The sequence below is a fragment of the Eriocheir sinensis genome, chromosome 28, assembly GCF_024679095.1.
Source record: "Eriocheir sinensis breed Jianghai 21 chromosome 28, ASM2467909v1, whole genome shotgun sequence".
In the NCBI taxonomy this organism is placed as follows: Eukaryota; Metazoa; Arthropoda; class Malacostraca; order Decapoda; family Varunidae; genus Eriocheir; species Eriocheir sinensis.
The window spans coordinates 13922147-13944914 of NC_066536.1; the positions used below are offsets into that span (position 1 = coordinate 13922147).

The 22768-nt window shown below is 45.6% G+C and overlaps 1 protein-coding gene across 8 annotated transcripts in view; it reads left to right on the forward strand.

Moving 5' to 3' along the window:
• LOC127004596 (F-box/LRR-repeat protein 7-like) overlaps positions 1–22768 on the forward strand; it is a 63788-nt gene that overhangs the window by 39419 nt on the left and 1601 nt on the right. For 3 of the 8 annotated variants that reach the window (XM_050872493.1, XM_050872485.1, XM_050872486.1), the window contains exons 2-9: positions 15529–15728; positions 18257–18413; positions 18676–18793; positions 19366–19526; positions 19757–19862; positions 21144–21310; positions 21957–22159; positions 22536–22751. In XM_050872493.1, the coding sequence (XP_050728450.1) occupies positions 15529–15728; positions 18257–18413; positions 18676–18793; positions 19366–19526; positions 19757–19862; positions 21144–21310; positions 21957–22159; positions 22536–22751 (1328 nt within the window). Of the gene's footprint in view, positions 1–401; positions 568–1950; positions 2497–14715; positions 14936–15528; positions 15729–18256; positions 18414–18675; positions 18794–19365; positions 19527–19756; positions 19863–21143; positions 21311–21956; positions 22160–22535; positions 22752–22768 lie in introns of those variants that run through there. The other 5 variants (XM_050872487.1, XM_050872489.1, XM_050872491.1 and 2 more) reach the window with 5 other exon arrangements.

Here is a 22768-nt window from a genome sequence, read left to right on the forward strand (position 1 = left end):
AGTTTTTGCTCATTCTCTGCGTAATCTATTTTTCATGAAGTACTGAAACTCTTTTTTGGGGAGGAAGGGGCAATTCTAAACATTAAGAAACTACGAAAACAACTAAAAAATACATCCTTTGCAGTTATTAAAAGGTCCATTCTCTCTAATTTTCGTTCATTCTCTACGTAGTAGGTAGTGAAACTTTTGGGGGGGTAACTGTGAATATTAAAGGATACAAAAACTAAAAACACACGCCATTTGCGGTTATTATAGGGTCCGTGCTCTCTAATTTTCGTTCATTCTCTCGTTATTTTCTGCGGTGAAACTTTTTTGGGGCAACGACAAGTACATCCCCGCTTTGGCTCGTAAGGTAATTTTTCGCGCGCCGGCATCTCCTCGCCCCTGGATCTATTTACACTAGCGCACAGGAACTAACAATAGGCCCCACGGCAGGTGTTGGGACTCGTTGCCGCCGCCCGTGTATGTGTGTGTGTCACTTGCGGTGCGTCCCTGGTGGTGGTGTCGGCGCGCTGCGGGTGGTTACTGTGCACTGGTGGTGTGTGATAGTGGTTCTGCTGTGCCCTGGTGTGTGGTGGTGGTGTTGTGCTGTGTTGTGTTGTGTTGTAGGTGTCTCGGGAAGGATATCCAAGTGCTCGAATGACTAGGGGGACTTTTTTCGTGTGTTTTTGGTGTCTTATCGCTGATGCTGTTGTCTGTGCATATGAAAGACGAGTGCAAAAGGAATAAAGCATCTCATGAATAGCAAACCCGACTACCTAGGAAATAATCTGTTAGAGAGGTGAATTTGTATGTCTAATTTCGAGTGTTGTTCTTCGTGATTATAAAAGGATTAAAAGGTTCACAGCATCTCACCTCTGAATAGCACGTACGGTTACCTAGGATATAATCTGTTTGGGAAGTGTAATTGTGAATAGCAAATTGATCTACTCAGGGAAGGATTTAGTAAAGAAGGGTAATCGCATTCCTGGCCAGGGGGGTTTCGTCGGCTAGGAATCTAAGTTTTATTTGTTTACTTATCCATATATCTCTTTCTTTCTTAGTTAATTTACCTGTTGACCTATTTACGCATTCACTGTTCGAGTGTAAGAAATTGAGTTCGATAATTACTTTTTTGTTGGAAGTTTTCTTTAGTGATGGTGTACAGGGAGTCACGATTAGACGCCTACGTGATTGGCTGAGTTCCTGTCTGAGAAAAAATAATATAATAATCGCATTGCTGTTCAGGGGGTCACATTGAGTCACGATTAGACGCCTACGTGATTGGCTGAGTTCCTGTCTGAGAAAAAATAATATAATAATCGCATTGCTGTTCAGGGGGTCACATTGACTAGGAATGTACGTTGAGAGTCTGAGTTCGGTAATTATTTCTTGTCTGCACTTTTCCTTAGTCATGGTGTGCGGGGGAGTCACGATTAGGCGCCAACGTTACTGGCTGGCTTCCTCCGTCTGGCAAAAATAATACAACCAAATTCATGACAAAGAGCGGCGCAGTAAAGGTCGTGGAGGCAAACCTGAAGGGAGGAAATTAGCCCGCCTCCCACACGTCACTTCAAAGGAGAGCGAAAGCAATAATCTATGGGTTGTTATAATGCTTTTAGTTCCCCTTAAGAGAGCTGAGTTAATAAATATATACACGGATTTCCTTCCCGAGACACACGCGCTTCGCCTTATATGACTTGGTTTATTGCAACAAGAAAAATGTAAACTCTAGCTTGCTCATCACTGTAAATAAGCTTTTTTATTCCCTACACCAAAGACGAGGACGTGAAAATTCCATAAATTCTTAACGACATCCTACACTCGAATAGATAAATAAACAAAACAATAAATACATAAATAAATCAACAGACAAACCAACTAGTAAACAAGCTGAGATAAGTAAACCGTACGTGCTATTCAGAGGTGAGATGCTGTGAACCTTTTAATCCTTGTATAATCACGAAGAACAACACTCGCGATTAGACATACAAATTAAATAAAGAAAACTGATAAAGCCGTTGGCACACACACATCAAAGGAAAACAAATGAAAAAAGCAAGCGAGCAGCATACCTGTCTTCAGTAAGTAACACACGGCCATCCTAAAACTCACCCAGGAAAGAAAAAAAGCGAGACACCCCACAGAGACCCGAGTACAGCGCCACCTAGGGACAGAAAGACTCACAGGAGCACCACCGTAACCCTGAAGCGGTGACGACGAGGACGAGGCACGGAGCGAGGAATAAGAGACAGAAAGGGAAAGAAGGGCATGGTGATAGTGGTGCCGGGGCGTTAACGTAATGGTGATGGTGGCGGTGTGAGGTGGTGGTGAGAAGAGGTAGTGATCGTGGTGGCAGGACAAAGCAGTGAGGGTGACGGTGAGCGGGTTTCGAAGTGGTGATAGTGGTGGTGGTGGCGGCGTCTTGTGATGGTCGCCATGGAGTCGTGGGGCCTTGTGGTACAGGGAGCCACCGAGATCGTGGAGCATGAAGGGAGCGCCAGGAAACTCAAGACGGTGAGTATGAGCAGAAGGGCGTGACTTTTTTACCAAGCTTTTCACAGGCAGACCAGAGGGAAACAAAACAGATGAAGGGATAGTGTAAGTTTTTTCCCGTGTCGCTTCGCTTGGCTTGTATCCTCACTTTAATTCCTATTCTATGTAACATTAGAAAACGGTCCCTATTCTTAAACGTATCAGGCTCCCAATACGACTATTTTTCAAGGCCATTGTGAAGATTAACCGGGTTTTCATGGATGATTTTTCCGTTCATGGTGCAGAAGCCGTGTTAAACTATCGCTAGGATTACAACTCAGTCCATGAAAATCCCAGGAACTTCCACGAGAGGCTTTTTTCCTCCAAGCTTTTCACAGGCAGACCAAAGGGAAACAAAACAGCCGAAGGGATAGTAAAAGTTTCTCCCGAGTCGCTTCGCTTGGCTTGTATCCTCACTATAATTCCTTTTCCGTGTAACATGAGAGGAAGGTCTATATTCTTAAACGTATCGGGTTCCCATTACGACTATTTTTCAAGGGCAGTGTGAAGGTCAACCGGGTTTTTATGGGTGATTTTTCCGTTCATGGTGCAGAAGTCGTGTAAAACTATCGCTATATTACAACTCAGTCCATGAAAATCCCAGGAACTTCCACGAGAGGCTTTTTAAACAGGCGAATCGAGGGCTGATACGTTTGAAAGCACGGCCTTATAACCGAGTGCTATTAGGCAAACCAGAAGTGAGCAGTGTCGGTATTTTCAGACGCTTCCACCTCTCACATCATCCATTTCCAAAGGTCAAAAAGGAGTTTAATCCGGTTCTCATGAGTTTTTTTTTAGGTTCAGAGTACAGAAGAAGGGTCAAACTACCAGCAGGGTCATAAAAGTAACTCTGGAAATGCCCCAAACCCCTACGAAAGCCTTGTCAAATATGTGTTTTAGGGCGCCGATCACATCATCTATTTCCAAAGGTCAAACAGGAGATTAATCCGGTTCTCATGAGGGCATTTTTAGGTTCAAAGTACAGAAGAAGAGTCAAACTACCAGCAGGGTCATAAAAGCAACTCTGGAAATGCCCCAAACCCCTACGAAAGCCTTGTCAAATGCGTGTTTTAGGGCGCCGATCTGTCTGAAAATACGCCCCCAGAACAGTTACTTAAGAATGGAGTCCAAGTTTTCTTCCCGTGTTGATTGGTACCTTTGAATTCCTTTCCTTGATAACATAAACGTAAAACCGAGTGATATCAGGCGAACTAAAAGGAGCCAAAAGAACAGATACATATGGGTCGTATTACAAGACAAATCGCAGCCCAAGAACACATATTTGACAAGGCTTAGGAGTTGTGGGCATTTCCAGTAGTAGTTTTATGACCCTGGTGGTAGTGTTGCTTGGGTTGTATCTTCATCTCTATGCATATTTTTGTGTGAGTAACAAGAGGGCAACACCGACTGGTCCCTTTGCTTCACCGAAAAATCAGGCAGTCTTTTTTTCACATCAACTCACCCGCGATTTATCCTCTCCGTATAAAAGAAAAGAAAGTCCTCGTACGTAAGCACCAGAAACCACAGAGCTAATAAAGGACAAAATACGTGCACTGATTCAAGCAAAGATGTGAGGCAGTTAGAAAAAAAAGAGTACTTAACAAAGGGAGAGAAAAAAGTTTAGTCCGATAGAGCGATGACTAATATAGCTACACGATTACACAAGAGAAAACTTTCCGCATTCAAGGATTAATGAGTTTCAAGAGTAATACAACCTGGCCACACACACACACACACACACACACACACGCTAACGCTTAAAGAATAATGAGTTTAAAAATAAGCAAGTGTGAACAACCAACATGGACGACATTCAAAGGAAACAAATGACTGTCACACGCGCACACACACACACACACACACATACACACACACTTATAAGAAACTGTGCCCTTGCTCCTTTCTCTCTAGTTTTGGCGAGTCTCCACTGCTTTTCACCCCCTCACCCCCCCCCCCCTCTCTCTCTCTCTCTCTCTCTCTCTCTCTCTCTCTGAGAGAGAGAGAGAGAGAGAGAGAGAGAGAGAGAGAGAGAGAGAGAGAGAGAGAGAGAGAGAGAAGGTCGTCCGAAACGTGGGTTCATTCTCTAAGGAAGTTATGTACAAATTTATTTTTATTAATTTTCACGAGGATCAGTGTTTGTGTGTTTGTTTGTTTGTTTGTTAATCTGTTTATTTATTTATCTAAGAGAGGATGAATGTATGTTTTTGTTTTTGTTTTCGTGTGTGTGTGTGTGTGTGTGTGTGTGTGTGTGTGTGTGTGTATGCTCTTTGCTAACCGTTATCATCACACACACACACACACACACACACACGCGCGTGCGCGATATGGTTTTCCCCTGTCCTGTTTCATCACGTCTCTCTCTCTTAGTTCATCTCCTGTTAAGACATCGCCCATCCCGTACCTCCCTGACACACACACACACACACACACACACACACACACACACACACACACACACTGTCATTCCTCTGTACGTCAATGATGTTTTCCAACCCATTCTGTATACATTAGGAATCATGATACATCTAGCTCATTCAGGAAACTCAGAGTACCATCCCATGCCTACCTATTCTACTATTCCATATTTATAAATGTTTGCCTCTCCATCCTTCCCTCCTCTTAATTCCTGCCTCTATGCATCCTCCTTTCTACTTCGCCCTCAACTTCTCCCTCCATTCATCCCTCTGTCCTTTAAGTTCTGTTATTACTATCAAAATGTAAGGCCCGTATTCTCAGACATTTACGACTCTCATAAAACAAATTTCCAAAGGCTACAAAGAAGATTAATCGGATTTTAATGAGTTTTTTTCACATTCATGGTGCAGAAGCCTTGTCAAACTATCACTAGTCTCATGAAACTACCCCCCAAAAATGCCCACAACAGTCTCTACGAAAGCCTTATTAAATGTGGGTGTGTAAGCCCTAGAATGTTTGAGAAAGTGGGCTTCTCAACACTGTCTGCATAGTAATTTCGAAGCTAAAATGAAACGGAAACTGTTGCTCATATTATCCCATCGACAACTTTTCTGTAATAGCCGCTAGAGGGGCGTTGCCATAGCTTGCTTTGTCGAGTACTCACGTCACGGTGGGAAGAAGGGAAGGAGAAGGAGAGGAGGGCCAAGGAGAGAGCCAGCCAGCCAGCCAGCCGCCGCCAGAAATAGCTGTTGGTGGCGCTGGCGGTGGTGGTGGTGACGGCGCTGCAGGTGGTAGTGGTGGAGAGGAGAGGAGGACAAGGGCGGTCGGTGGTGGTGTATTCCTAAACTGGGCGGACATGCGAGCACTCAACGGAGAGCTCGAAGAAAACGCTGCTGCTAGACTATTTGCAAACCTTTATCGCTGGGGTGAGAGTCCAGTACCGCGCTGAAACGATCGAGGAGTACAATTTGTTTGTTTGGTAAAGCAGTTTGGTTTTCAACAGTTATTCCTTAGTTTCTGGAGTAGGTTTCCGTTTCCTGAGTCTGTCTGTCTATCTATATCTATCTATCTATCCATCTATATATCTATTTATCTATCTGTTTTCCTATAGTTATGAGAGAACAGCATCTATGGGGAACAGTTTCCTTAAATTATTGGGGTCATATGTCTGTCAGCGAGAGAGAGAGAGAGAGAGAGAGAGAGAGAGAGAGAGAGAGAGAGAGAGAGAGAGAGAGAGAGAGAGAGGCGTGGCGACATTTTACGTTTGTAGTAATTCTGCAGGGTGTGAGGAATGCTTAACTGAAGGAGGGAATGATAAGATGGAGGAAGGGGAAGGGGAGGGGAGAAGAGGAGAGGGGAGGAGGAGATGGTGCCAGGAAGGTAGAGGAGGAGGAAGAGGAGGAGGAGGAGGAATAGGTAATAGAATCAGATAAGGAGAAGTAAAAAAAAAAAGTAGAACTAGATGGATAAGGATAAAGGAGATATAAAGAAGAGGTGGCAGATGGCAGAGAGAGAGAGAGAGAGAGAGAGAGAGAGAGAGAGAGAGAGAGAGAGAGAGAGAGAGAGAGAGAGAGAGAGAGAGAGAGAGAGAGAGAGAGAGAGAGAGAGAGAGAGAGAGAGAGAGAGAGAGAGAGAGAGAGAGAGAGACGACAATAAATGAGATACAGATATGCTAAAGGAAGGGAAGAGGTGATAGAGTGAAAAATGAAAATGGCAGAAAGGAAAGAGAGGACGGGTACCAAAGCAGTAAGTGGCAATGAGAGGTGAAAGAGGAGGAGGAGGAGGAGGAGGAGGAAGACAAGTTAAAAGAAGAAAGATAGCACATTAAAATAACCAAAAGGAAAATCAGTTAAGCACTAGCAGGGGAGATGATGCAAAGAGGAGGCACAAGAGGCGTCAAAAGAGGAGAGAGGGCACAGAAATAGATAATAAAGAGAGTTTTCACAAGAGGATGGATGGTAAAGGGCATATACAACGAGAATGAGGAAAGGGAGCAGATGCCAAAAGAAAAAGAAGTCACACATATATTAAGTAGCCAGAGAGGAAGGAGGAGATGCTGGGTCTCGCGTGGATGCTGTGTCATAATCTTAGAGGACAAGCAGGGACCCAAAGTTCACGTAACCCCATAAGAAGGTTGCCTAAGAGAGGGAGTTAGGACAGGGAGGTGGTAGAGCAGGAGTTGGTGGTGGGGTCAAGGGAAGGAGTTGACCGTGAGAGTAGCTACCGGGGGATTCAATAATAAGCCGTGAATGGAGCATAAGTGGGAAGGAGAGAGAGGGACGGAAGGAGGAAAGGATGGAGAGGCGAAGGAGCAAGAAAGAGGGACAGAGAGAGGGAAGGATTAAGATGGGAAGAAGAACCGGGTAATATGGATCCTTGGTTTGTTGTATCTCATAAAATTCAAAGGCTCCGGTAAGTGGAATGAATTAAAAACCTCTGAGTGATAAAAATTAAAGAAAAAGAAAGGTTGTATATGGAGCGAGTAACAAACATGGGTCGGCTCCGGTAAGTGGAATGAATTAAAAACCTCTGGGTGATAAAAAATAAAAGAAAAAGAAATGTTATATATGAGAAGGAGCGGGTAATATGGATCAGCATTCTCATACGCTTCCGCGTCTCACATCAACTATTTCCAAGGGCCAAAAAGGAGGTCAATCGGGTTCTCATGAGTGTTTTTTTAGGTTCAGGGTACAGATGAAGGGTCAAAAAGAAAACGAAAGGTTGTATATGAGAAGGAGTGAGTAACAAACATGAGTCGGTATGCTCAAACGATTCCGCCTCTCATATCAACTATTTCCAAAGGCCAAAAACGAGGTCAACTGGGTTCTCATGAGTGTTGTTTTAGGTTTAGGGTACAGAAGAAGGGTCAAACTACCACCAGGGTCATTAAACTGCCTCTGGAAATGCCCCAAACCCCTACAAAGACCTTATCAAATGTGAGTGTGTGAGCGGCGAAGCGTTGAGGAATATGGTCCACGGATCCTTAGTTTATGGAATCACAGAATATTTAAAGGTTTCGGTAAGTGGTATAAACTGAAAACCTCTGAGTGATAAAAAGGGAAGAATAAATTATAGCTGAGGAACGAAAACGGGGATGAGAGTGGGTCAAGGCTGAGCTAAAGATACGAAGAACTAAGTGGGAGCCTTCCTTGTAGGTCACACAGTATGCTTTGGAGACACGAGGTGGTGAAAGTTGAGGGAGAGAGAGAGAGAGAGAGAGAGAGAGAGAGAGAGAGAGAAGATGGGGCATGGGAGAGAGAGAGAGAGAGAGAGAGAGAGAGAGAGAGAGAGAGAGAGAGAGAGAGAGAGAGAGAGAGAGAGAGAGAGAGAGAGAGAGAGAGAGAGAGAGAGAGAGAGAGAGAGAGAGAGAGAGAGAGAGAGAGAGAGAGAGAGAGAGAGAGAGAGAGAGAGAGAGAGAGAGAGAGAGAGAGAGAGAGAGAGAGAGAGAGAGAGAGAGAGAGAGAGAGAATTTTACGTGAATTTGCAAAGTTAGAGAGGTTGAAAGGAAGTGAAATGAGGCGGAGAGTGCAGGGAGAGAGGGGGGACAAACACATTACCCCAGCCCGTGTCTCGTAACAGCTGTGTCGCCGGCAGTAGCATCGGCAGCGGCGGGTCAGCAGGTGTGTGTGTGTTTGTGTGTGTGTGTGGGGGGGGGAGGGGGGGAGGTCATTGATCTGCACATGCATTACGCCCCCCCACCCCCCTCATCCCAAACTAGGCCCTTGCAAACACCACCCCTGCCCCCTCCATCCTTCTCCTTCTAAACTAAAACTACAGACTCAGAGCGTGACACCAATAGCGGGCAGGATCCTAAAGAAAATAACTGTAGTTCAGCGATTGTTGTTATTGTTCTTATTCTTATTCTTTTTTTCTTCTTGTTCTGGGGTGAGGCAGGTTCTACATTTCCCCTTTTCTCAATAAACCAGAGATATCAATGATGGGAAAAAAACATCTTATAAGAGAAAATCAACAATGTAAATCAGCACTGACAACACACGTAGGTACTGAATGTTTCAAAATTGCTTCCTGTTGTGTGACGAACTCCCACAGTGTCCCACAAATATTTCGCAAAAATATGAACACCTGCAAACATCGAGATCCGGGGGGGCATTGCACAGATGTTGGCACAGGTGTTGCAGGCGTTCTAACATGTGCGGCAGAAACCTATTTGTATCATCATGCACGAAACGAAAACCAGCTTCAAAACTACACATTGTTTTCCTCACCGGGACGAAGTTATTTTCATACAAAGTTACTGACGATCTAAAAGCCGTTTTGCCTGAAGGAGTGAAAACAGTAAACTTCACCAAAAGGAATCCACTGATACTTGGACTTTAACGTTGTTTTTTTGCTTGTTGTTTGTTTATTAGTTTGTTTCCTTTTGAGCTGCTGCCGTAAACTGTAAGAAAAAAAATACTGATGAGGAAAGGCGAGTTGATCAACGGCTATTCTTCTTCTGCTTCTTCCTCTTCTTCTTCTTCTTCTTCTTCTTCTTCTTCTTCTTCTTCTTCTTCATCTTGTTGTTGTTGTTGTTGTTGTTGTTGTTGTTGTTGTTGTTGTTGTTGTTGTTGTTGTTGTTGTTGTTGTTGTTGTTCTTCTTCTTCTTCTTTTTCTTCTTCTACTTCTTCTTTTTCATTTTTTTTCTTGCTCTTGTTCTTGTTTTTCCTGTTCATGTTTTTGTTCTTGTTCTTGGTGTTCTCCTTGTTCTTGTTCTTCTTCGTCCCCCCTCCCCCCTCTCCATCAGCATTCAAAGCTTCACGTGACGAGTCTGTTCCTGGCATCGTGAGACTTCCAAGTAGCTGACGAGGCGAGGCAAATAAATAGACGGATGGGCGGGTGGATGACGAAGAGGAAGAGGAGGAGGAGGAGGAGTAGGAAGAGAACGAGGAAGAGGATGGGAACGAGAATGAATAATTATAATATTGATGATTGCAATAAAACTAAGAAGAAAATTGAAAAAAAATATGTATATGGAGGAGGAAAACGCGATAACGCCAAGAAGGGAAAGACGAAGGGAAAGGAAGGGAAGAAAAAATATAGAAGAAGAAGAAGAAGGAAACAAATATAGATGCAGAAGAAGAAGAAGAAGAAGACAAACAAGAAGAACAAGAACAAGAAAAGGGAGAACAACAACAACAACAACAACAACAACAACAACCACGAAGAAAGAACAGGAACAACAATAAGAAAAGATAACGATGATGTGCACGATGACGGAAGCAAGCAGTAATAATGATGACGACGACGATGATGAAGATGAAGAAGACAAGATAACGCAACGCACGACGACTAAGACGAGTGGTAACGAGGCCAAGAAGATGATGAATCGAAGCGGAGGAGAACCAAGTGACTGTGAGGGCGAGGAAAGGAGGAAGAGGAAGAGGGAGGAGGAGGAGGGAAGAGGAGGCTGCATGGGGTGAGCGTAGGGGAGGGCAGGGGCGAAGAAGAGAGGGGAGAGAGGGGCTGTTGAGCGCTGGTGAGGGTGGCAGGGAGCTCTGTACACCCACGCCGGGGGGGAGGAGGAGGAGGAGGAGGAGGAGGCAGGCCATCAGGTGAGGGAGGCACAAAAACTCTCTGGTCCTGATGAGCGGGGGCGCCGAAGAGCCTCCTCCTCAGTCGGGCACTTGCTGGTGGGCACGCCGCTGCTCGGAAGGCGTGAGGGCGGAGGGAGGGCAGGGACGAGGCGTGGGGAGGCGTAGAGGAGGGAGACAAGAGGGACAGAGGCTTGGGTATGCATGGGAAGGCGTGAAGTGGCGTGAGTAAGCGTGAGGAGGCGTTAGATTGAGTGTTCCGTTCTTCCTCCGCAGCCGCTAAGTCGCGAACCCTTCTCATGCCAGAGACGGACGCCGGTTGTGTGCTCAGCCTCCTCCTTTAGCTCCCCCCTCCTCCTACTTTTTCCCTTTCTGGCGCTCATTGTTTATACGAGTCAATCACAACTCCGGAAGCATCGCCATAACTTCTGAGGAGTGACTGAAATGTGACTGTTGGCCCAGGAAGGTTGAGGGACGTTGTGTGCTGTTCTTTCCTCCTCTCCCTCACTCTCGGAACACTGGAGACGCTTGAGATAACGGAGAACATTGCTTGTTTTCTGAGTCAAGCACGGTGGACTCTTAAAACGTTGGAGGGCATTGTGTTACCCGATATGACCCAAATATATATACAGAGTGTACGTTATGTTTGCCTCTACGAAAACACCTGAGAAAGCCTAATTATAGCAGTGTTAATTTTGTGAGCGAAGAACGGTGAAGAGCCCTAAGATACGAAGGACGGTTGTGCTTTCTGACCCCCCCAAAAAAGTGAGGGCATCAGAGAATACTACGAACACAAGAGGCGACCCATTCCTGAAGTTGAAAAAGTGGAGGACGACCTGGTTACGTGAATGCCTGGGGAGAATGACGTGTCTCTGTCTCCTCTGAGTGTGTACCTGAGGATGGATTGTCTAGTTCATGAATACAGCAAAAACAGAGAAAAGAAAAGTCTGCCCTGGCTCTTTTTTTACTTCTCTAAGCGGAAACATGGATGAGGAAAGAAAGTGTTTAAAGATGCAATGGTGGTGGTGGTGGTTGTGGTGGTGGTGAAGAATGAAGTGGTGGTGATGGGGTGGGGTGGGAAGTAGGTCATAGAAGTGGTGTTTACAGAGCATGTTATACCTTCTGCACGAGACCTTCATATCACACACCCATACAAATTACATAGGTCTTTTTCACAGCAGTTTATCAGCGTTGTTCATGGGAGTTATATCAAAATGTGCATGAGTGTTAGCATTTTATCAGCGTTGTTCATGGGAGTTATATCAAAATGTGCATGAGTGTTAGCATTTTATCAGCGTTGTTCATGGGAGTGATATCAAAATGTGCATGAGTGTTAGCATTTTATCAGCGTTGTTCATGGGAGTGATATCAAAATGTGCATGAGTGTTAGCATTTTATCAGCGTTGTTCATGGGAGTGATATCAAAATGTGCATGAGTGTTAGCATTTTATCAGCGTTGTTCATGGGAGTTATATCAAAATGTGCATGAGTGTTAGCATTTTATCAGCGTTGTTCATGGGAGTGATATCAAAATGTGCATGAGTGTTAGCATTTTATCAGCGTTGTTCATGGGAGTTATATCAAAATGTGCATGAGTGTTAGCATTTTATCAGCGTTGTTCATGGGAGTTATATCAAAATGTGCATGAGTGTTAGCATTTTATCAGCGTTGTTCATGGGAGTGATATTAAAATGTGCATGAGTGTTAGCATTTTATCAGCGTTGTTCACGGGAGTTATATCAAAATGTGCATGAGTGTTAGCATTTTATCAGCGTTGTTCATGGGAGTGATATCAAAATGTGCATGAGTGTTAGCATTTTATCAGCGTTGTTCATGGGAGTTATATCAAAATGTGCATGAGTGTTAGCATTTTATCAGCGTTGTTCATGGGAGTGATATTAAAATGTGCATAAGTGTGCCAGGAGCGTTTTTCGGCCACAAGTTGGTGCGCTGTGCTGCCGAAGACGGTCTGTTTGTGTTGGCTCGCCCGACCGAATCACCCATCACAGCATCCGTTCGTCTGCCTGTCCATCTCGCTGTGTAATCGTCAACCCGCCCTCTACCTCCTCACCCTCGATTCCTAGATGCGGCGTCTCTCATCTCTTCGCTCCTCGATTTCTATAATTATCGTCGCCTATTTCCTATTACGAGAGGCGCAGCTGTCTTCATCTCCCTCACCCTAAATCTCTTGTTAATCTCACCCATTTCCTATTACCTAAAGACCCAGTTTCTTCCATTTCTTTCCCCTAGATCTCTATAATTACTCATTCATTTTCAAGTACATACGTAAAGAGTCAACCGTCCGCATCTTTCTTAACCTCAATTCTTAACTTCCTTCAACCCACCAAATCTCACCCACTTCCTATTACTTAAAGACCCAGTTCCTTCCATTTCTTTGCCCCTAGATCTCTATAATTACTCTCATTCACTTTCAAGTACATATGTAAAGACTCAACCGTCCGCATCTTTCTTAACCTCAATTCTTAACTGCCTTCAACTCACAATTCAACTCCACCCAAAATTGACCTCTCTTTTGGCTACTCTTTACTTTTATCTTTTATGGGAGCGGCGAGTAGCGGGCTTTTTTTTGTACTCTTTTTGTTGCCCTTGAGCCGTGTCCTTTGATGAAAGAAAAAAAACAGTCATATCTCACCAACCTTACGGATTTACCTTTCCTTACTTCCCTGATCCAACACACCCAACCCGCCTCATCCTCGCTAGCCCCAGACACAAAGTTCCCCTCATCCACCTATGTTCCGAGCTGCCTGCCCTCATCCCACAATACCTTCACCCTCAGCCCCAGATTGATGGACTCTTCCTCCTTCACCTTCACTCCGGAACCTCAGCGAGGCTCCCTCCTCCCTCCCCTCCCCCGTCATGCACCCACACAGTCAGGCGCCGGTGAGCCAGGCCGAGCAAAAGTGCCAGCTGTTGTTGATGGGAGTGCCGACACTCTCTAACACACACACACACACACACACACACACACACACACACACACACACCGCTCTGTATGTGTGTGTGGGGGGGGGGGAAGGGTGGTTAGCGCGCTCGGCTCACAACCAAGAGATCCCGGTTTCGATTCCCAGGCGAAGTGGAGACGGATTGGCAGTGAACTTACACTTGTGAACCTGCCCTACCAACAGTGAACGGGAACCGAGTATCAGTCAGCGGTTATGTCCCGTCCCCTGGGGGAGGTACACGTAACACCTGACTGCAATAACCCCCACCACCTCAAAATGTCGCTCATGAACTAATAAAAATGCATCTTAAAATTGAAGCAAGGTGATGAATTGGTGGAGGTTCCTCGCGCGACCCAGCCAAGACGCCACTGTGTACCTGGGTATATTTAGCCCCATGTGAGTCAGGGCCGAGGAGGGGAGAGGCGAGGAGAGGACAGGAACGGAGCAGGTGTGTGGATGTGGCGGTGGTGGTAGTGTGCTTTTGGGGGTTGGGATGTATATGTGTGTGTGTGTGTGTGTGTTTATGTGTGTGTGTGTGTGTGTGTGTGTGTGTGTGTGTGTGTATTGGCGTCTCTATGTATGATAAGTGGATAATAATATGAAAGCAAAGTCAGCATCCGTTTTTTTAGAGATTCAGCTAGTTAGGTTAATTAAAGGTGTAGCAACGTATAACTTTCAAACCCCAGGAAAAGCACATAAACGAGAGGAAACGCAGACGGCATCCTCAGAATCCACACTTCCTGCAATGACGAGTGAGCAAACACGTAGAGGTGACATTTTGGAAACTTTATAAATGACCTTACTATTACGTATACCAACACAGGGTTTACACATCCACCACGTCTGTAAGCATTGTGTGTGTGCAGGCGTGTGAAACTGATGAAGATAAACAAAAAGGGGAAGGATACAAGAACAGAAACGGAAAGACAAATGTACCAGTAGAAATATAAGAGCAGTAACCTTAAAAGCGTAGACTCAAACATAAAACATAGCAAGGACACACTGCAAAAAGGAGAGAGGGTACAAGAACAGAATCGAAAAGGCAAATGTACTAGTATAAATATAAGAGCAATAACCTCAAAAAAGCGTAGACTCGAACATAAAACATAGCAAGGACACACTGCAATAACATACACACAAAAGGTTGAATATAAAAGGAAGAATATATGTACGACCGCTAAGCATGAAAACCATAAAAGCCAAAGGAAAAGTATAAACTCAATAAACGAAAATAGAAAAAAAACATAGGAAGATAAAAGAACGAAACTGCATCTGCCTCCATAAGATTGCGAGTGTCAGGTTCTGTGTATCAGCTTGAGATTAATAAACGTTAGAAAGATAAAGAATCAAGATCAGGACAGCAAGACACAGAATCTGCCTCCATAAAGTTGTGAGTGTCAGGTCTTGCGTGTGTCTGAGCGGGTCGGCGGGATGCAGGCGTGGACGCAGCTCACCACCGACGCCGCCTTCTTCTCCGACTTCGACGATGAGACCTCTTCGGGCTTCAGCACGGTGTTTGTCCCACCCACTCGTCGCGTGTCGCCGCCAATGCCGCTACTTCGCTCGCTTGCCTCATCTTCCCGCTCCTCTCTTGCCTTCCTTCTGACACGCTTGTCGTTGTGCTGAACTATTGATTTGACTGTTTCCTTGCCACTCTCTCTGTAGTTTCTTGTTTGTTAGTGAGTATAGTTACGTCATATTTTTTTAAAGATTGATTTGTACGTGAAACTTCTTTTTGAACTTTCGTTATGATTTACTGAGACATTATGTTCCTTTTTTTCCCTTTTGTTTGGTGCAGTAAACTCTGAAAACAGCATCATTATTTACTTACTGTAGTTGTCCTTTATTTTTTATTTTTTTATCTCGTAGATTTTCTAGGATTTTTTTATTTATTTAGTACTGAAAGTCCTTTTCATACATTATGAATCACTTGACTGTGCCATTATTTACTGGAGTGTTTATTGTTTAACTGAAGCACCGCTACGCTAATCACACTCGCTATATAACGAGTACTGACTTATCCAGAGTGAAGCTTCTTTGGACACATCGTTAGGGCTGCCAAGGGGGTGACTTGCCTCGGCCTAATCCTCGCCTTTCCGCCGCAGACCATCGACAAGCTGCCGGACAAGGTGTTGCAGCGGATCTTCTCGTACCTGACGCACAAGGAGATCATCAAGAATGCCTTCGTGTGCAAGAAATGGCGAACCATCGCCTACAACACAGCCCTGTGGGACTCCGTCTCGCTCCGACCTGACCGCCAGGGCCTCTGCGTCAACAACGTCGACACGCTGCTCTACCTTATCGGGTGAGTGTGACGCGAGGCTGCTGCACACCGTCTCATACTGGTGTCACCGTCTCGTACACACACGGCTCGTGCCGTGTGTGTTCTCCAATCTGTGCGCATCTCTGCAAGTAATGCCCATGTCAGGACCAAAAAATAAAATCTATTCTGAAGGCAAGCTGAATTATAAAAAATGAAATAATTTAATTGTCAAACCTTATTTGGTCATTTTCTCATGTCTATACCTCAGCTTTATCTTACAGAGTAGTTTATTTTCCTGATATGAATACTAATTGGAAGGGTGCACACAGACTGGCGAACACACCGTGGCGCTGGCCACGGGTAATAATTGCCTCATGAGGCAGTCTTTTCTTGTGTCTCATGAATCATTCCTCCATGCAGTCTTTTCTGGTGTCTCACGAATCATTCCTCCATGCAGTCTTTTCTGGTGTCTCACGAATCATTCCTCCATGCAGTCTTTTCTTGTGTCTCACGAATCATTCCTCCATGCAGTCTTTTCTGGTGTCTCACGAATCATTCCTCCATGCAGTCTTTTCTGGTGTCTCACGAATCATTCCTCCATGCAGTCTTTTCTGGTGTCTCACGAATCATTCCTCCATGCAGTCTTTTCTTGTGTCTCACGAATCATTCCTCCATGCAGTCTTTTCTGGTGTCTCACGAATCATTCCTCCATGCAGTCTTTTCTGGTGTCTCACGAATCATTCCTCCATGCAGTCTTTTCTGGTGTCTCACGAATCATTCCTCCATGCAGTCTTTTCTGGTGTCTCACGAATCATTCCTCCATGCAGTCTTTTCTGGTGTCTCACGAATCATTCCTCCATGCAGTCTTTTCTGGTGTCTCACGAATCATTCCTCCATGCAGTATTTTCTGGTGTCTCATGAATCATTCCTCCATGCAGTCTTTTCTGGTGTCTCACGAATCATTCCTCCATGCAGTCTTTTCTGGTGTCTCACGAATCATTCCTCCATGCAGTCTTTTCTTGTGTCTCATGAATCATTCCTCCATGCAGTCTTTTCTGGTGTCTCACGAATCATTCCTCCATGCAGTCTTTTCTGGTGTCTCACGAATCATTCCTCCATGCAGTCTTTTCTGGTGTCTCACGAATCATTCCTCCATGCAGTATTTTCTGGTGTCTCACGAATCATTCCTCCATGCAGTCTTTTCTGGTGTCTCACGAATCATTCCTCCATGCAGTCTTTTCTGGTGTCTCACGAATCATTCCTCCATGCAGTCTTTTCTGGTGTCTCACGAATCATTCCTCCATGCAGTATTTTCTGGTGTCTCACGAATCATTCCTCCATGCAGTCTTTTCTGGTGTCTCACGAATCATTCCTCCATGCAGTATTTTCTGGTGTCTCACGAATCATTCCTCCATGCAGTATTTTCTGGTGTCTCATGAATCATTCCTCCATGCAGTCTTTTCTGGTGTCTCACGAATCATTCCTCCATGCAGTCTTTTCTGGTGTCTCACGAATCATTCCTCCATGCAGTCTTTTCTGGTGTCTCACGAATCATTCCTCCATGCAGTCTTTTCTGGTGTCTCACGAATCATTCCTCCATGCAGTCTTTTCTGGTGCTCACGAATCATTCCTCCATGCAGTCTTTTCTGGTGTCTCACGAATCATTCCTCCATGCAGTCTTTTCTGGTGTCTCACGAATCATTCCTCCATGCAGTCTTTTCTGGTGTCTCACGAATCATTCCTCCATGCAGTCTTTTCTGGTGTCTCACGAATCATTCCTCTATACAGTCTATACAGGTAAAACAGAATCTAGTAATTTTTGATGAGGAATCCAGAGATTCCTTTAATGTAACTTTGTTATTTTATTAAGAATCCAAGACCTTGCCAAAATATGTAGATATATGAAACAGAGATAAAAATATCCGTAGATTTATTACTATCTTTTCTCCACATTATTACACGTATACCTACTTATACCGTAATTACTTTCCACCAAGAAAAGTCCACAGCAGTATGTCTAAATAGTGACTATCGAGCTTCCTTAGACACACATGAGCAGTTTCTAATTACGTGAGGTGCTTAAGATGGGAAAGGGACCTACATGGAGACTTGCCAGGAGAAGCCCCTGGGTTTGGCGTCACAGGGTGTGAGAGGCGACGCGCCCTCCGGCGTATACCCCTATTGATTGATTGGTTGACTGATTGTTTGGTTGGTTGGTTGGTTGATTGATAAACCGTGACTTCACTCAAATTTAATTTCCTCATTCTCATTGTTGGGTGAGTATTCTGAAGGGTTCACTTGATATAAAAAACAATTCACTGTGAAACAATTGTCGCCTGGTAGCCTCGTTCATGTCGTTTTCTAAGACAAACTTATTATCTGTTCACACAATGAATATTAGCATCGCGAGGATAGTTATTCAGCATATTCTGTTACATATTGTTCCCCTTTCGTGTTGTGTGGAAATACTGAAAATTCTCACGTTGAACACTTCATGGAGACACACCATTTTCACCTCCATCCTTTTTCTTTGCCTCCCTCCCTGCGCGGCGCGGCGGTGGTCTGCGCAGTGCACGGTTCGCCGCGTCGCTGCGCTACCTGGAGATGCCGATGGACGTGATCACCCATCCTGTGCTGCACGAACTGGCCGCCAAGTGCCCCAACCTCACCAATCTCCTCCTCGACTTCTCCACCGCCATGCAGCTCCACGACTTCAACGACATGCAGGTGAGTGGCGAGGGGCGACACCTGTTTGCCTACCTCCTCCTCTCTCCTCCTCCTCTTCTTTTCCTTTTACTCTTCTTTTTCATTTTCTTCATCATTATCATATTCTTCTTCTTCTTCTTCTTCTTCTTCTTCCTCTTCCTCTTCCTCTTCTTCTTCTTCTTCTTCTTCTTTAAGTAATTTCCTTCACGATTATTTATTTGTTTTTACTTTGATTCTTCTCTTCTTTCAATTGCCTACTACATCATCTTTCTTCTTCCGGCAGGCGTTCCCGACGAGGCTGCGGACGATGTGCATCTGCCTGTCTGAGGTGATCTTCATGGAGGGCTTCATGCGCAAGATCTACAACTTCATCAACGGCCTCGAAGTGCTTCATCTTGTAGGTCAGTGGCGACGGATGACAGAGGAAGGAGTGCTGTGAAGAGGGGAAGGGTTGCTGTCAAGAGGGGAACGGGGTGGTGTGAAGAGGGGAAGGGGTGCTGTGAGGAGGGAAAGGGATGCAGTGAAGAGGGGAAGGGGTGCTGTGAAGAGGGGAAGGGGCGCTGTGAAGAGAAAGGGTGGTGTGAAGAGGGGACGAGGTGAAAGAGGGGCGCGATCACATTAATAAGAGATGCCGGACGATCTAACGATATGGATGGGATTTCACCTCTTCGTAAACAGATACGTATATTTTCCGGATGGCTGGGCAACCCTGACCCGGATGCAAATACTGTGGTTGTCGAGCATTTGCCGAAACAGTCGTCGAGTCTACAGTTCATTTTTTTTAAACTGTCGCAAATTATTATGCATTTACTCTTCCTTCTCGTCTTAAAAATCAAAGTGTAAAAAGAATAAGAACGAGATCATTACAATTCCGTAAAAAATCACTGGACAGATTTCCCTCTACGTTTATCTAAGACTACATCTCTTGCTATTTCCCAGTCCCGTTACTCTACACCTGATGACTTTTCTTCAGGCACGTACGAGAAGGCGGACGAGGAGGAAGAGGAAATCTACGAAGTCATCAACATCCACAAGCTCAAGTCGGCCACACCCAACCTGAAGGTGGTGAACCTCTACGGCATAAACTTCGTCGACGACTCCCACATCGAGGCATTCAGCTCCAACTGTATCCAGGTGTGTGTGTGTGGGAGGGGGTGCGTGAGAGATAGATAGATAGATAGATAGATAGATGAGAGAGAGAGAGAGAGAGAGAGAGAGAGAGAGAGAGAGAGAGAGAGAGAGAGAGAGAGAGAGAGAGAGAGAGAGAGAGAGAGAGAGAGAGAGAGAGAGAGAAAGCACACACAACGAATATCTGATCTAGCCTCCTGCAGCAACACTTACGTTCCTCCGCTTCCTACTTCCAGCTCGAGTGTTTGGCTGTGAACTTCTGCGCTAAAGTCAACGGCTCGTCCCTCAAGATCCTGCTGAGTCGCTGCAAGAAGCTCAAGTGTCTCCTGATGAACCAGTGCAGTGAGTATGGAGAGGAGGGGAGAATGAATGGCTCGGGTTGTCTTTGCTGCGATCTCATTTTATTGTTTTTCACCGAGTCGTATTGCAAAGAATCACAACTTCTCCTGAGGCCACACAATTACCCATAACGCCAGCCAAAGACATCCCTATAATAAATTGCTGGAACGCCCAACAACTACGTGATGGCAATGAAGTAAACGATCTCTTCTAAAACGACACAACGACCTTCAAAAAACACTCTTAACACATATGCAAACGCCCCTTCCCTCGTTCCTCAGGCCAGCAGACAGATTCGATGATGGCTGGCAGATATACAACCCATTCTAACCCCGACGACCATTAAAACCACCTTTGGACTTTAGCCACCTAACACCAAAGAGCTTCAAGACCACGTCAAGACCTTACCCACCTAACCAAAACTAGCCTCAAACCTTCAGACCTTACCCATCAAAACCCAGCGAGCCTTAAAACCATCTCTAGAGCTTACCCATCAAAACCCAGCGAGCCTTAAAACCATCTTTAGACCTTACCCATCAAAACCCAGCGAGCCTTAAAACCATCTTTAGACCTTACCCATCAAAACCCAGCGAGCCTTAAAACCATCTTTAGACCTTACCCATCAAAACCCAGCGAGCCTTAAAACCATCTTTAGACCTTACCCATCAAAACCCAGCGAGCCTTAAAACCATCTCTAGACCTTACCCATCAAAACCCAGCGAGCCATAAAACCATCTCTAGACCTTACCCACCTAACCACAACGAGCCTCAAACCTTCAGACCTTACCCATCAAAACCCAGCGACCCTTAAAACCTTCAGACCTTACCCACCTAACACCAGCGAGCTCAAAACCTTCAGACCTTACCCATCAAAACCCAGTGAGCCTTAAAATCATCTCTATACCTTACCCACCAAACACCAACGATCCTCAAAACCACCTTTGGACCTTACCCACCTAACCACGAGCCTCAAAATATCCTTCAGACCTTACCCACCTAACCCCAACGGCCTTTAAAACAACCTTTAGACCTTACCCACCTAACCCCAACGGCCCTTAAAACAACCTGTAGACCTTACAAACCTAACCCCAAAAAGCCACAAAACCATCATCAGACCTTATCGACTTAACCTCAAAGAGAATCAAAACCTCCTTCAGACCATGTCCACCGAACCACAACGACCCTCAAAAACCTATAGACCTCGCCCACCTAACACCGACAACCCTTAAAACCACCTTCCACCCTACCTAGAGACGCCACTACAACAACCCTTCCCACCCCCAGGCCTGCAGAACGACCAGGTGATGGCGGCCGACTGGGAGAAGTCCGCGGTGCAGGAGCTGGACGTGACGGCGACGGACATCTCGACAGACTGCCTCGTGGACCTGCTGACTCGCATCCCGTCCCTCCGCTGGCTGAGTGCCGGTCAACTGGACGGGTTCACGGACGCTGTACGTGATGGATATACTCACTGGCCTGTTCTAATGTTTTCCTTTCTTTCGTAGTTCTTTCGTTTCTTGTTATTTTTCCTTCACTCAATTATCTACCTTTGCGTGCAGTTACTAATAAAGGGACAACCAACGTCATGAAAGGACAGTCGCTCGTCACCTGAGAATCAATACCTGGATGGAAATTAAGCACGCTATCCCACACTCTCTACGCCTTGACCTCCTTATTCTTCACCTGACATGATCTACCTTTCCTTCTCTTCACAAAAATACCCTATAACTTGTTTACGCCCCTCTCCTCCTTCCATCTACAACATACATTCTTTCCTCCACCATTTCGCTAACTTCTCCTCTCTTCATAGCAATGTTATTTAGCCTGCTCATGTCCCTCCCCCTCTTCCTCGTTCCTCACATGTCAACCACAACACACGTCCCTCTACATTCTTTTTCTGCCTTGTTCTTCCTTTTTTCCATCTTCCGTCTTTTTTTTCAGCCATTTTTTCCTCACAACAATATCTTCCTCCTTCTGCTTTAATTCCTTACACACATGACGCTACTCCACTAAGTCTTCCTCCTGCCTTCATACACCACTCTCCCTCCCTATGGTGTAATCTCCCTTCTCCACATCAAGTCGTTCTCCCTCCCCCAGGTACTCAGGGCGTGGACGGAGCGGGGCAACGTGAAGAACCTGATCGCCCTTGACCTGGACCTGTGCGATAACCTGACGGAGGAGGCGCTCTACAAGTTTTTGGCGCGCTACGGCTCGAACCTGCGGGGCCTCGTGCTATCCGGGATCCCTCAGTGCACCGATTCCCTCTGCAGCAACGTCATGCCCGCCCTCAAGAATATCAGGTGAGCCGCAACGCTGACGCACTCTCGTTCATGCACCCCTAAGTATCTATCGCACCTACGCATACAAGAACAGCAGGAGAGAGACAACGCACACACGTACAGACGCCCTCCAGTTCCACTTCACTTCCCTCATTTAAGGATACAAAAACTTCAGGAGAGACACGATTAATAATACCAACAATGCCCATGTGTCTGTCTCCCAGTGTTCAATCCTCCCTTCTCCCCTTTATCCTGCTCTTCTTCTTCCCCCTCCTCCTCCTCCTCCTCCTCTCTCCCTGCTTCTTCCCTTTTTCCTCCTGTTCCTGCACCCCATCCTCCCCAAAAGCTTCACACACACACACTCCCAGGCACCAGTCACCAAGCCTCCTTCTTTCAGGATCCTCCGTCTGGGGCTGTCTGAGGCCTTGTCGTACCGCCTCATGGGTAAGATCCACGTGGACGGCCTCCTCGACAACTTCGCCAACTACGCGCAGAACCTTGAGCGTCTGGAGATGTCTTGGGACCCCGAGAGTCTTCGCTTCTCCGACAAGAGCCAAAAGGCCATTGACACCATGCGGGTCCGCTGCCTAAGACTGAAGTGCCTCGTGCTAGCGTGAGTGTTGGAGACTT